Source organism: Chrysemys picta, unplaced genomic scaffold (assembly GCF_011386835.1).
Source record: "Chrysemys picta bellii isolate R12L10 unplaced genomic scaffold, ASM1138683v2 scaf1188, whole genome shotgun sequence".
Classification (NCBI taxonomy): Eukaryota; Metazoa; Chordata; order Testudines; family Emydidae; genus Chrysemys; species Chrysemys picta.
This window is the reverse complement of record NW_027053895.1, coordinates 1-12,673: the sequence shown is the minus strand read 5'-3', so window position 1 is coordinate 12,673 and position 12,673 is coordinate 1. Positions and strand designations below refer to the sequence as shown.

At 54.9% G+C, this 12,673-nt stretch overlaps 1 protein-coding gene across 8 annotated transcripts; it reads right to left on the bottom strand.

Annotated features, from left to right (window-relative positions):
* Positions 1–1,027: 1,027 nt before the first annotated feature.
* Positions 1,028–11,726, bottom strand: LOC135979732 (glutamic acid-rich protein-like). 8 transcript variants are annotated; one of them, XM_065579967.1, is made up of 6 exons: positions 11,260–11,726; positions 5,743–6,224; positions 4,297–5,190; positions 3,652–3,959; positions 3,066–3,257; positions 1,028–1,282 (listed from the first exon to the last, which is right to left on the bottom strand). In XM_065579967.1, exons 1-3 carry the CDS (start codon positions 11,571–11,573, stop codon positions 4,889–4,891), a joined length of 1,098 nt encoding a protein of 365 aa, XP_065436039.1. In that variant the 5' UTR covers positions 11,574–11,726; the 3' UTR covers positions 1,028–1,282; positions 3,066–3,257; positions 3,652–3,959; positions 4,297–4,888. The 8 variants fall into 8 exon arrangements, with proteins under 8 accessions (XP_065436039.1, XP_065436043.1, XP_065436037.1 ...); XM_065579971.1 differs by having other exon boundaries at positions 3,652–5,190; positions 5,743–9,245; XM_065579965.1 differs by having other exon boundaries at positions 3,652–5,190.
* Between the last annotated feature and the right edge of the window lie 947 nt (positions 11,727–12,673).

Sequence of the window (12,673 nt, the reverse complement as noted above, 5' to 3'; positions counted from 1 at the left end):
TCATTGGTGCAGGGGTAGAGCCCTGCTGCACTGGGGAGCGTCTCGGAGGAACAGCTAGATGACGCCGTCGCCAAGGAAAACAAGTGTCCTGTTAACCGCACAGTGCCCTGAGCTGAGCGAAGGAGACCCTGTGCCCCGCCCGCTGCCACTGACCTACCCCTGTCGGCCCCTCCCAGAGAGTAATGGGGCCATGTGCTTTCATCTGAACTTATCCGACCCTGTGACATATGTGGGTCAATGTTGCTCCTGACCCTGTCCCCGCACTTGCTGCTGTTGCAAACAGGCCCCGTTGAGTGGGGCAGGCGAGGGAGGGGAAAGGGAACAGGCCATGTCGGGGAGGGGAGCAACGTGTGGGCAGTACATTGAATCAGCGCAGGCTGTGACTTCACTTTCTGCCCTATGCCCCGAGCTGCCGAGGGGCCAGATGACGCCCAGCGCCTCTGTGACTACTGGCTGAATGCTGGTAACGTCCCCCTCACACAGATCAGGAGAGTCCTTTTATCCCCCGTTTGTGACAATCGAGAACAAACCCCTGCTGGCTGACGGGGCACATGCAGTGGAGCCGGGCGGCGTTGGCGAGGAGCGGTACCGCAGCGCCGGCCCTTGGAGACGTTCTCTGCTTAGGACAGTGCACGGTGTGAGCTCTCACCGCGCAGCCTCCACGCTGGAGTAGTTACTCTCAGGAATCGCAGTCCTGATGGAATTACATGGCACAGCCCTGGAGGGGAAACTGCCAACGAAACCCACCGCAGGAGCATTCAACTCAGAAAGGGGAACTGCACAGACGTGAGGGGGCTCGTTAAATGGAAATTAAAAGCAACATGCCAGGGTGAAATGCCAGCAAAGCGCACGGAGACTGTTTAAAAACACCATGCTAGAGGCTCCCACTACATGTATCCCGCAAATAAAAAACAAACCAGTGCGAGGATAAAAAAAATGCCCCCAGGGCTAAACAGCCGAGTAAAAGAGGCATTTTGGAAGTCAAATCCTAGTGAGGAAAATACAAAGACGCATAAACTCTGGCAAGTCAAATGCAAAGTATAATAAGGCCAAAAAAGAACGTGAAGAGCAACTAGCTAAGGCACAACAACTAACAGCAAAGTACTGGTTAAGTACATGGGATGCAGGAAGTCTGCCAAACAGTCAGCAAAGCCACTAGGCGATCGAGGCGCTAAAGGAGCACTCCAGGAAGACCAGGCCATTGCGGAGAAACTTCTGTCTTCAGTGCAGAGGATGCGGAGGAAATCCATACGCGCCAGCCCTGCTTTTTAGGGGACAGATGCTAGAATCAAAGAATTATAGACCCATCGGGTTAGAAGGGACTGCAAGGTTCAGGGAGGGCGTTTGGGTGCAGGAGGGGGTTTGGGGTGCGGGCTTTGGGATGGAGTTTGGGTGCAGGCTCTGGACTGGGACAGGGGGTTGTGGTTGGGGTGCAGAAGGGGGTGCAGGCTCTGGGCTGGGACGGGGGTTGGGCTGCAGGAGGGGGTACGGGAGGGGATTTGGGGGCTGGGTGTGAGGGGGTTTGGGGGCTGGGTGCAGGCTCTGGGCTGGGACAGGGGGTTGAGCTGCAGGAGGGGGTACGAGAGGGGGTTTGGGGGCACGGGAGGGGGTTTGGGTGCTGGGTGTAGGCTCTGGGCTGGGACAGAGGGTTGGGGTGCAGGAAGGAGTACGGGAGGAGGTTTGGGGGCTGGGTGTGACAGGGGTTGAGTGCTGGGTGCAGGCTCTGGGCTGGGCCTGGGGTGCAGGAGGGAGTTTGGGTGCTGGGTGCAAGCTCTGGGCTGGGACAGGGGGTTGGGGTGCAGGAGGGAGTTTGGGTGCTGGGTGCAGGCTCTGGGCTGGGGCAGGGGGTTAGGGTTGGGGTGCAGAAGGGGGTGCAGGCTCTGGGATGGAGTTTGGGTGTTGGGTGCAGGCTCTGGACTGGGGGTTGGGGTGCAGGAGGGGGTGAGGGAGGGGGGTTGGGAGCTGGGTGTGAGAGGGGGTTTGGGGGCTGGGTGCAGGCTCTGGGCTGGGACTGGGGGTTGGGGTGCAGGAGGGGATATGGGAGGGGGGTTGGGGGCTGGGTGTGAGAGGGGGTTTGGGTGCTGGGTGCAGGCTCTGGGCTGGGACAGAGGGTTGGGGTGCAGGAGGGAGTTTGGGTGCTGGGTGCAGGGGGTTGGGGTGCAGGAGGGGATACGGGAAGGGGTTTGGGGGCTGGGTGTGAGAGGGGGATTTGGGTGCTGGGTGCAGGCTCTGGGCGGGGCAGGGGGTTGGGGTGCAGAAGGGGGTGCAGGCTCTAGGATGGAGTTTGGGGGCTGGGTGCAGGCTCTAGGCTGGGACAGGGCGTTGGGGTGTGGGAGGGGGTGCAGGGTGTGGGGCTGGGCCAGGGATGAGGAGTTTGGGGTGCAGCAGGCAGGCTGCCCTGGGGCTGGGGTAGGGGGCCAGAGGGGAAGATCCCCCCAGGGACAAGACACTCACCCAAGCGCCGCAGCAGCTCCCCAGATGTCCTAGCTCTTCTCTTGCCCTTACATCCTTCACTTCTCTGGCCATTGGTTTGCTGCATCTCTGAGTCCTCTCTCTATATGCCCTGGCCCAGCAGCTAGTTACCCAGGCTACCCTCCCATTGCCATCCCTGGGGGTATCCTGGGCTGTCAGGGCTGCAGGTTTTGGCCCATGGTCAGTGCAGGCGCTACGGCTGCTGCACACCTACGTGGTGACTCCTGCAGCCCATCGCCAAACTGCGGGGCCATATTCTGCAGGGTGGCCTCCCTGGCTGAGATTCTGGGAGCAGAGACACCCTGGATTCGAGAAGGAAAATGACCCCACCAGAACACCCTGGAAATGGCTCCCAGAGACGTCCCAGTGACACCCGACTGTGCAGCCCGGGGTTCTCTGGCAGAAATTCTCCTGCTTCTTCATTGTCACCGCGGGCAAGAGTCTGGCAGTGGGAATGGAGAGGGGGTGTCTGCAGACAGAGCCTTCCATGGCTTTCTGAATGGGAGCCTGACAGAGCTTGTGCCCGTGGTGAAGGGCCCAGATTCAATCCCCACCCGTGCCCATGGGGTCTCTGTGGCCACGGGTTCCCTTACCCATCACTGCAGGCTGTGCAGGAGGTGGAGGAGAACCTGGCCATGGAGGAGGCAGCCTCTCTGGGTCTGAGCAGCACCGGAGCTGGGGGAGCCGGATGGGAGCTTCTGGTACGGGAGGTTTCACATGCGGTCCATGGAGCTGGAGAGGACAGAGCTGGGCCCAGAGTCCTGGGGCAGCTCCTCAGTTAGTTCCTGTAAGACCCAAAGGAGAAGGTCAGATTCAGGCCCCACTGACCCCTGGGCACTTCCCAGAGAGGCTGCCCAGACACAGCCAGCAGGATCCTCTGGCAACACAGCTGGGCCCTGTCCTCCCGATTCCCTCCTTCCCTTCCAACTTGGCCCTTGCCCAGCCTCTCGCAGCTGCCCCTTACCTTTCCACCCCCAGCCTCAGCCTACCCTCCAGTCCCACGATTCCCCACCTGCCCCCAGCGCTGACGCCCAGAATTTCCTCTTGGCGGTGCCCAGACCTCAGCCGCAGGAATCCCTGCTCTCTGCTGTTCTCTCCAGTGTCCTGCCAAGGGGAGCCCCCTCCTTGTCCGAGGTCTCCTGCCCTCCCGCCAGGTCCCCACAGCCGTCTCTCACTCACCTCTCACTCTCACCACTGTCTTCTCCCCCCAGAGCCGCTTTGGAGCAGGGTCATTCTAGGCTGTCCGGCCACCCTTCTGTGCGGTGAAGCACATCGGAGCAGGGGGTGGAGGGAGGCGATGCTTCATAGAGTTTCATAGAGCTTAAGGCCAGAAGGCACCATTGGATCATCTCATCTGACCTCCTGAATGTTCCAGGCCATTAAATTTCACCCACCTACAGTCTGAGTCTCTCACTGTAGGTCATTTTCTCCAGCTCTCAGGTCATTTGTGTGACTCTTTTCTGCACCCTCTCCAATTTAACACCATCCTTTAAAACACGGACACGAGAAATGCCTGTCACTATTCCATTATCTCTCTTACCAATGCTATAGAGAGAGGTAAGATCCCCCCCTGCTCCTGCTCATTACTGCCCTATTTACACATCTGGGCAAGGGGGACCTGGCCATGGAGGTGGAAGAGGACTTGGCCTTGCCCTCCTCCTCCTCCTCCTCGTCCAAGTCATCCTCTTCCGCTTTCTTGTCTATGACCACGTGCTCCATTCCTATGGCCAGGTCCTCCCCCTCCTCTTCTTCTTCCCCCTGCATCAGCACATCCTCCTCCTCCTCCATTCCTGGGTCCTCCTAGTCTACAGCCAGGTCCTCTACCTCCTCTTCTGCCTCTTCTTCTTCCCCCTGCATGGCCACATCCTTCTCCTCCTCCTCCTCCTCTGTGGCCAGGTCCTCTTCCTCCTGCTCCTTCTCCGTGGCCAAGTCCTAATCCTCTTCCACTTCCTTTTCCTCCATAGCCAGTACCTCCTCTTCCTTCTCTTCTTTCTCCTGCATGGCCACATCCTCGTCGTCCTCCATTACTGGGTCCTCTTCCTTCTCCTCCTCCTGGTCCAGGTCCTCCTTGTCCTCCTCTGTGGCCTGGGCCTTCTCCTCTTCCTCCATAGGCAGGTGCTCCTCTTCCTGCTCCATGGCCAGATCCTTCTCTTCTTCCTTTTGCTCCATGATCAGATGTTCCTCCACCAGGGCCACGTCCTTCTCTTCCTCTTCCTTTACCTTCTTCTTCCTCCTCCTTCTCTGTGGTCAAGTCCTCCTCCTCGTCTATGGAGAGCTCCTCCTCCTCTTCTGCTGACAAATTCTCCACCTCCTCTGCAGACAGGTTCTCCTCCTCCTCTTCCTCCTCTTCTGCAGACATGTTCTCCTCCTCCTCTTCTTTCTCTTCTGCAGACAGGTTCTCCTCCTCCTCCTCTTCTCATTCTGCAGACAGGTTCTCCTCCTCCTCCTCCACTGTGTCCAGGTCTTCCTCCTCCTCTGTGGTCATGTCCTCCCCCTCTTTTATGGCTAGATCCTCCACCTCCTCCTCTTTTTCTGTGGTCAGGACTTCCTCTTCCTGCTTCTCCTCCTCCTCTGTCTCTAGGTCTTCCTCCTCTTCCTCTCCTTCTGTGGCCCGATCTTCATCCTCCTCTGCCTTTTCCTCAGGGGCAAGGTCCTTCTTCTCTGACTGGTCCGTGGGGATCTCTGCGTCAGAGAGACAAGGGCAGAGGGTGACTCTTGCTGGGGAGGAGGGAAGAGGAAGGACAGGGGTGTGAAGGGATAGGGAGAGAAGATTTAATGTTTCCCCCTCCCATGTAAGCACCCAAAGGCAGAGAAATCCCCACACTGCCCCTCCCACAGACCTCTCAGTCCCAGGGCCCCATGGCAGAGAGATCCCCACACTGCCCCTCCCACAGACCTCTCAGCCCCAGGGCCCCATGGCAGAGAGATCCCCACACTGCCCCTCCCACAGACCTCCCAGCCCCAGGGCCCCATGGCAGAGAGATCCCCACACTACCCCTCCCAGAGACCCTCAGCCCTATGGCTCCATGACAGATGGGGCCCTTCACTGTCCCATCCTTCCTGGGAGTTGCCCCAAAGCATCAGGGACCCACTTCCCAGCAGCTCCCCCCATGCCCCACTGCAGGGGGTGGCTCTGTGACTCCCGCTGATGTCATTGGGCTCACGTGGCTCAGGCCAGACCCCTGGGCTGGGATCCCCCCAATGACTCTGACAGAGTGACTGGGTGTTAATGGCCCCTTGCTCCTCCCCATGCCCAGGGAGTCTCCTCACCTGCAGTGGAGGAGCACTCGGCCTCCGTGTTGCAGGGAGCCTCCAGGGAGCGGCTGCTCTCCCCTCCGGCACCAGGTGAGCTGCTGGGGCAGCGATCCCCCAGCTCCTGCCCTGGGGATGCCTCCTGCTGGCCCACGCGGCTGGGCTGAGGGCTGGCCTTCCAGCAGAAGCAAACCCAGAGCTGCCTTGCCTGGTTCCTCTCCTGGGCTGTGTCCTGCCTGCCCAGACTGAACGTGGGCCACCTCCATCTCGGCCTGGATGTCGTCTCTCTCCGCTCGGCACCAGCCCTGGGAGCTGGTTTCCTCCTGGTGAGCAAGGCCGAGCAGGTCCATCTCCTGGGGTGGCTAGGAGCTGCTTCCCATGCCATGGGGATGGAGGGGCGGCTCTCTGTCTGGGGATGCTGGCAGCTGCCCCCCTCTGGCTCCAGGGCCACCTGCGGAGCCTTTATCCTGAAAATCCTCCTCAGTACGTCCATCCTGGAACTGAGCAGGGAGCAGCCGTGAGTCTGGGGCAACGCAGCTTCTCGCCACTGGGCCTGTCTGCCCCCCAGCTGGGGCGACTCCCTCTCCTACCCACACTCCCCGGGGGCACCTGGACTGGGCTCTGCACACACTGGCAGGGCTCTCCCTGCAGGCTGCTCCCGAAGCTCCCCCGATGTTGGGACCCCCAGGGAATCTCATCCCTTAGAGCAATGGGGTCAGTGACAGAGACCTGTAGTCAGTCTGGACAAGCATCGTCCTCCTGTAGCCCCAGGCCACACCCCCTCCCCGGCCTGAGAAGGCAGGGAACCCAAGTGTCCAGGCTTCACTCCTGAGCCAATGGCAACAGCAGACAGGTGCCCCCGTTCCTCAACCCCAGCTCAGCAGCTACCAGATCGAGGACACCCTGACATCAGCCCCCCACTCCTACCCCCGCTCTGCGCAGCAGACAGTGGGCAGGCAGCTTGGTGGGGGCGGGGGCCAGGAGGTGGGAGCAGCAGTGGAGCATGGTGATGGGGGGAGGGGCACCTGTATTATTATTATTTGCACTGTAAAAACACCAATAGTGCAATCTAGAAATTGAAGCATGAAGGGGCATACAAATGTTTAGCATAACTGGCACATAAATTCCTTGCAACGCCCGCTACACTAGTGCCGTGCAAATGCCTGTACTCACTGTCAGGTGATATTGTCAATAAGAAGTGGGCAGCATTATCTCCTGGAAATGTAAACAAACTTGTTGGTCCTGAACAAGAAGTAGGACTGAGTGGACTCGTGGGCTCTAAAGTTTTACATTGGTTTGTTTACGAGTGCAGTTATCTTAAAAAAAATGTCTACATTTGTAAGTTGCGCTTTCACTATAAAGAGATTGCACTGAGGTACTTGTATGAGGTGAATCGAAAAATACTATTTCTTTTATCTTTTTTACGGTGTAAATATTTGTAATCAAAAATAATAATATATGTTGAGCACTGTACACTTTGTATTCTGTTTCAGAGGGGTAGCCGTGTTAGTCTGTATCCGCAAAAACAACAAGGAGTCCTTGTGGCACCTTAGAGACTAACACATTTATTTGGGTTTTAGCCCACGGAAGCTTATTCCAAATAAATGTGTTAGTCTCTAAGGTGCCACAAGGACTCCTCGTTGTTTTTGTAGTCTCTGTTGTAACTGAAATCAATATATTTTAAACTATAAAAAAATCCACAAAACTATGGTTAATACATTGAAATTACAATTGACAGCCCTAGTTATTGGCTTTGGATGGAGCCCAACAGGAAATCAGTAGGAGTTCTTTCCCAAACACCCACTCACTGTCCTTCTGAGCTCAGACGGTTTAACATTCATTGTCTGATCCAGACTCACTACTGCTCAAACTGAGTTTGAGAAGTGTCTATCCCTTCACTGGACAGACAGGGAAACTGAGGTACAGAGACGGGAAGTGACCTGCCCAGGGCCCCACAGCAGGGCAGTGGCAGAGCCAGAAAGAGAAGCCAAAGCCCTGCAATCCCTGCCCTGAGGCCTGGCTCAAGGCTTTGCCCTGTTGCCTGCTGCTCAGTGGAGTTTCTTCCCTCAGGGGGATGGAACCTGGGTCCTTAGAATCATAGAATATTAGGGTTGGAAGGGACCTAAATCATCCCAGCCAGGGCTTTGTCAAGCCGGGCCTTAAAAACCTCTACGGAAGGAGATTCCACCACCTCCCTAGAGAACCCATTCCAGTGCTTCACCACCCTCCTAGTGAAATAGTGTTTCCTAATATCCAACTGAGACCTCCCCCACTGCAACTTGAGACCATTGCTTCTTGCTCCGTCATCTACCACCACTGAGAACAGTCGAGCTCCATCCTCTTTGGAACCCCCCTTCAGGTAGTTGAAGGCTGCTATCAAATCCCCCCTCATTTTTCTCCTCTGCAGACTAAATAAGCCCAGTTCCTTCAGCCTCTCCTCATAAATCATGTGCTCTGGCCCCCTGATCATTTTCATTGCCCTCCACTGGGCTCTCTCCAATGTGCCCACATCCTTTCTGTAGTGGGGGGGGGGTCCAAAACTGGATGCAATACTCCAGATGTGGCCTCACCAACGTCGAAGAGAGGGGAATGATCACGTCCCTCGAGCTGCTGGCAATGCTCCTACTAATGCAGCCCAATATGCTGTTAGCCTTCTTGGCAACAAGAGCACACTGCTGACGCATATCCAACTTCTCATCCACTGTAATCCCCAGGTCCTTTTCTGCAGAACTGCTGCTTAGCCAGTCGGTCCCCAGCCTGTAGCGGTGCTGGGATTCTTCCCTCCGAAGCGCAGGACTCTCTTGGCACCTGCAGACTCCACCCCAAGGGGCCCCTCCTAGCGCCTGAGTCACAAGGGCTGCTGTGCCCTGGGGAAGTGTTTAGTGCCCAATAACAGACGAGGATCGTCGTCCAGGCACAAGGGGTACAAATCTATCACAATCCCCCCAGGAACAACACAACAAGTGAGGGAGCTTATTGGGCAGAGGGAAGAAAGGCCTGGGGCTAAGGAAAGAACAGGAGCAACTAGACTAATAACCCATCAACAATAACAGCATTTACAAGGGGCCCGACCCCCCCACTACCAGCCCCTGCGCAGCAGAATGGGAGTTGAGTATCAGTTCTCTAGGGGCTGATGCCGCCCTGTACTCCTTGGCCGGCTTGAAATTCACAAGGAAAACAAGCACACGTGGGGATCCTTACCAGGTCTTCAGTCTCAGTGGGCACCTCCAGGCTGTGCTGCGTCTCCCTCCGCTCCACTCCAGCAACAGCCAACAACCGAATGTAAACCGAGCCCTTTGTCTCTGAGCGCTGGCTTCCCGCGTGTTCCGTCCCCGCCCGGCATTCCGAGCATTCTGGGAAGCGGGATCCTGAGCTCCGCAGCCATTGCAGTGGTGGATTAACGCACAGGGGGCCCATGCCCAGGGGCCTCGGGCAACTTGGGGGGCCCATGCCCAGGGGCCTCGGGCAACTTGGGGGGCCCTGGGAAAATCTCATGATGCTCGGGCCAGATGATTTCCCTGCTGATTTTCCCCACAGAAATGTTTGTAATCAAAATCACTATATATATGGGGTTTCTACTGGAAGTTAACTTGACTGCGTTCGATTATACAAAATGGGAATGTAATCAGGGTACAGTATTATAAAAAATAATTAGAGCAGTGCAAGGGATATTAGGCAAAAAAGAATTTGCGTGTGTAAATATTTGTGTGTAATTATGTAAGGTTTTAAGGACCTAAACCACACTCATGGTTTGTAAAATCCTGTTTGTAGGTTTGAGATAAATTAGGTTTGTTTTGTTCTATTTTGAAATAAAAAAATAATGGCACTAAAACTCCATTTCAATCTCACATCCAAAGTTCCCTGCTGCAGCTCTGCAGGCTGGAGCCTGCACCTCCCGTGACAGGCAGGGGCTGGTGCAGAGCGTGGCAGGGCAGGGCGACGACATCTCCCATAACGGCTGGGCCCTTTCACAGCAAGGGCGGCACCTCCCCACGGTAGCACGGACCCCACCTACTCCTCCTGCTTTCTCCTGACAACAGCACCACCCTTCCCGGCACCAACTCATGGCAACTTCTGCTTCCGGACTCGCACCGGAAATGGGAAGTCTGGGCCGGGCCTTGCAGTGGCTGACAGCACATGGAGGCCGGAGAGACAACCACTCCCATGGTGCCATGGCCCTCACAGTGGCTGATGGGAGATGGAGGCAGGAGACACCACATCTCCCATGGTGTCATGGGGCCCGGCGTGGCTGAGGGGAGATAGAGCCCTGCTGAGACGCTACATCAATATCTTCATCAACGATGTAGATCATGGCATAGAGAGTGCACTTATAAAGCTTGCGGACGATACCAAGCTGGGAGGGGTTGCAAGTGCTTTGGAGGATAAGATTAAACTTCAAAATGATCTGGACAAACTGGAGAAATGGTCTGAAGTAAACAGGATGGAATTCAATAAGGACAAATGCAAAGTGCTCCACTTAGGAAGGAACAATCAATCAGTTGCACACATACAGAACGGGAATTGACTGCCTAGGAAGGAGTACTGCGGAAAGGGATCTCGGGGGGTCATAGTGGATCACAAGCTAAATATGAGTTAACAGTGTAACGCTGTTGCAAAAAAAGCAAACATCAGTCTGGGTTGTATTAGCAGGAGTATTGTAAGCAAGACACGAGAAGTAATTCTTCCGCTCTACTCTACGCTGATTATGTGTCAACTGGAGCATTGTATCCAGTTCTGGGCTCCACATTGCAGGAAAGATGTGGACAAATTGGCGAAAGTCCAGAGAAGAGCAACAAAAATGATTAAAGGTCTAGAAAACATGAGTTTTGAGGGAAGATTGAAAAAACTGGGTTTGTTTAGTCTGGAGAAGAGAAGACTGAGAGGCGACATAACAACAGTTTTCAAGTACCTAAAAGGTTGTTACAAGGAGGAGGGAGAAGAATTGTTTTTCTTAACCTTTGAGGATAGGACAAGAATCAAGGGGCTTAAACTGCAGCAAGGGAAGTTTAGGTTGGACATTAGGAAAAACTTCCTAACTGTCAGGATGGTTAAGCTCTGGAATAAATTGCCTAAGGAGATTGTGGAATCTCCATCCTTGGGGAGGTTGAAGAGCGGGTTGGACAAACACCTGTCAGGGCTGGTCTAGATAATACTTCGTCCTGCCTTGAGTGCAGGGGACTGGACTAGAGACCTCTCGAGGTCCCTTCCAGTTCTACGATTCTATCTCTCAGCATGCATTGCTTCACTCTTCTCTCCCCTCCCACCCCGCTTCTCCTTGCAGGGGCAGCCTCAACCCCGTGACTGAGTTTGTGGCCCCAGGTTTCCCCTCCCCTCCTCGGAGCAGGCCCCCCAGGCTCCATAGGGTTTGCAGGTGGGGAGCCCCCCCAGGGTTGGGGTCGGGCTCAGGGTCCAGGGGAGGTTTGGCAGGTGAAGGGACCTGGGGGTGTTGCCTGGGGGGGTTGGAGAACAGCAGCGAAGGGGAAGTTGGACACTTGCAGAATGGAAGACAGGGAGACAAGGCAAGTGAGGTGATACCTGTTACTGGACCAGCTTTGGAGCCACACAGGGTCTTCTTCACGTCGGGGAAAGGTGCTCAGCGCGTCTGTCATAACTATAAAGGGAAGGGTAACAGCTGTCCTGTCTACAGTACTATAAAATCCCTCCTGGCCAGAGACTCCAAAATCCTTTTCCCTATAAAGGGTTAAGAAGGTCAGGTAACCTGGCTGGCATCTGACCCAAAGAACCAATAAGGGGACAAGATACTTCCAAATCTTGGTGAGGGGAAGGCTTTTGTTTGTGCTCTTTGTTTGGGTTGTTGTTCGCTCTTGGGACTGAGAGGGACCAGACATCAATCCAGGTTCTCCACATCTTTCTAAACAAGTCTCTCCTATTTCAAATTTGTAAGTAAATAGCCAGGCAAGGCGTGTTAGTTTTCCTTTGTTTTCTCAACTTGTAAATGTACCTTTTACTAAAGTGTTTATCTTTGTTTGCTGTACTTTGAACCTGAGGCTAGAGGGATGTCCTCTGAGCTCTTTAAGTTTGATTACCCTGTAAAGTATTTTTCCATACTAATTTTACAGAAATAATTGTTACCTTTTACTTTAATTAAAAGCCTTCTTTTTAAGAACCTGATTGATTTTTCCTTGTTTTTAAATCCAAGGGGGTTGGATCTGTATTCACCAGAAGCTGGTGAAAGGAAGGGCGGGGGGGTTAATTTCTCCTTGTTTTAAGATCCCAGGGGGGTTTAATCTGTATTCACCAGAAGTTGGTGAAAGGAAGGGGGGGGATGGTTAATTTCTCCTTGTTTTAAGATCTCAGGGGGGTTGAATCTGTATTCACCAGGGGTTGGTGAAAGGAAGGAGGGGGGATGGTTAATTTCTCCTTGTTTTAAGATCTCAGGGGGGTTGAAACTGTGTTCACCAGGAGTTGGTGGGAGAAGGAGGGGGAATGGTTCATTTCTCCCTGCTTTAAGATCCAAGGGGTTTGGATCTGTATTCACCAGGGAATTGGTGAAGAGTTTCTCAAGGCTTCCCAGGGAAGGGAATCCATTTGGGAATGGTGGCAGCGGACCAGATCTAAGCTGGTAGTTAAGCTTAGAAGTCTTCATGCAGGCCCCCACATTTGTACCCTAAAGTTCAAAGTGGGGAAGCAGCCTTAACAGCATCACACGTACATACAAGGTGGAGCGCTCAGCCCCGAGTCCCAACTATTCCCTACCTCCTGGAACAGAGGGGGCCTGTCCCCACTGGCCTATAAACAGCCCCACTGTGTAACCCAGAGGTGGCTGCATCTTAGCACCAAGACACCAGCGGTCACTGCTCTAGTGGAGATGGTACACACAGGCCACTGCCCCACGTGGCTACCAGAGGTCACAGACTGGGCACTGGTTGGGGGGATACACGCAGGGCACTGCTGCACCTGGCCACCGGGGGTCACTGCTGCAATGGTG

Coding starts and splice junctions, on each gene's coding strand:
- LOC135979732 (XM_065579965.1), bottom strand. CDS start 11,573: ATGTCTGGTCCCTCTCAGTCCCAAGAGCGAACAACAACCCAAACAAAG. Junction 6,225..11,259: donor CAAAGCTGGTCCAGTAACAG/GTATCACCTCAC, acceptor CTCCCTGCTCAG/TTCCAGGATGGACGTACTGA. Junction 5,191..5,742: donor CGAGTGCTCCTCCACTGCAG/GTGAGGAGACTC, acceptor CCTCCTCCCCAG/CAAGAGTCACCCTCTGCCCT.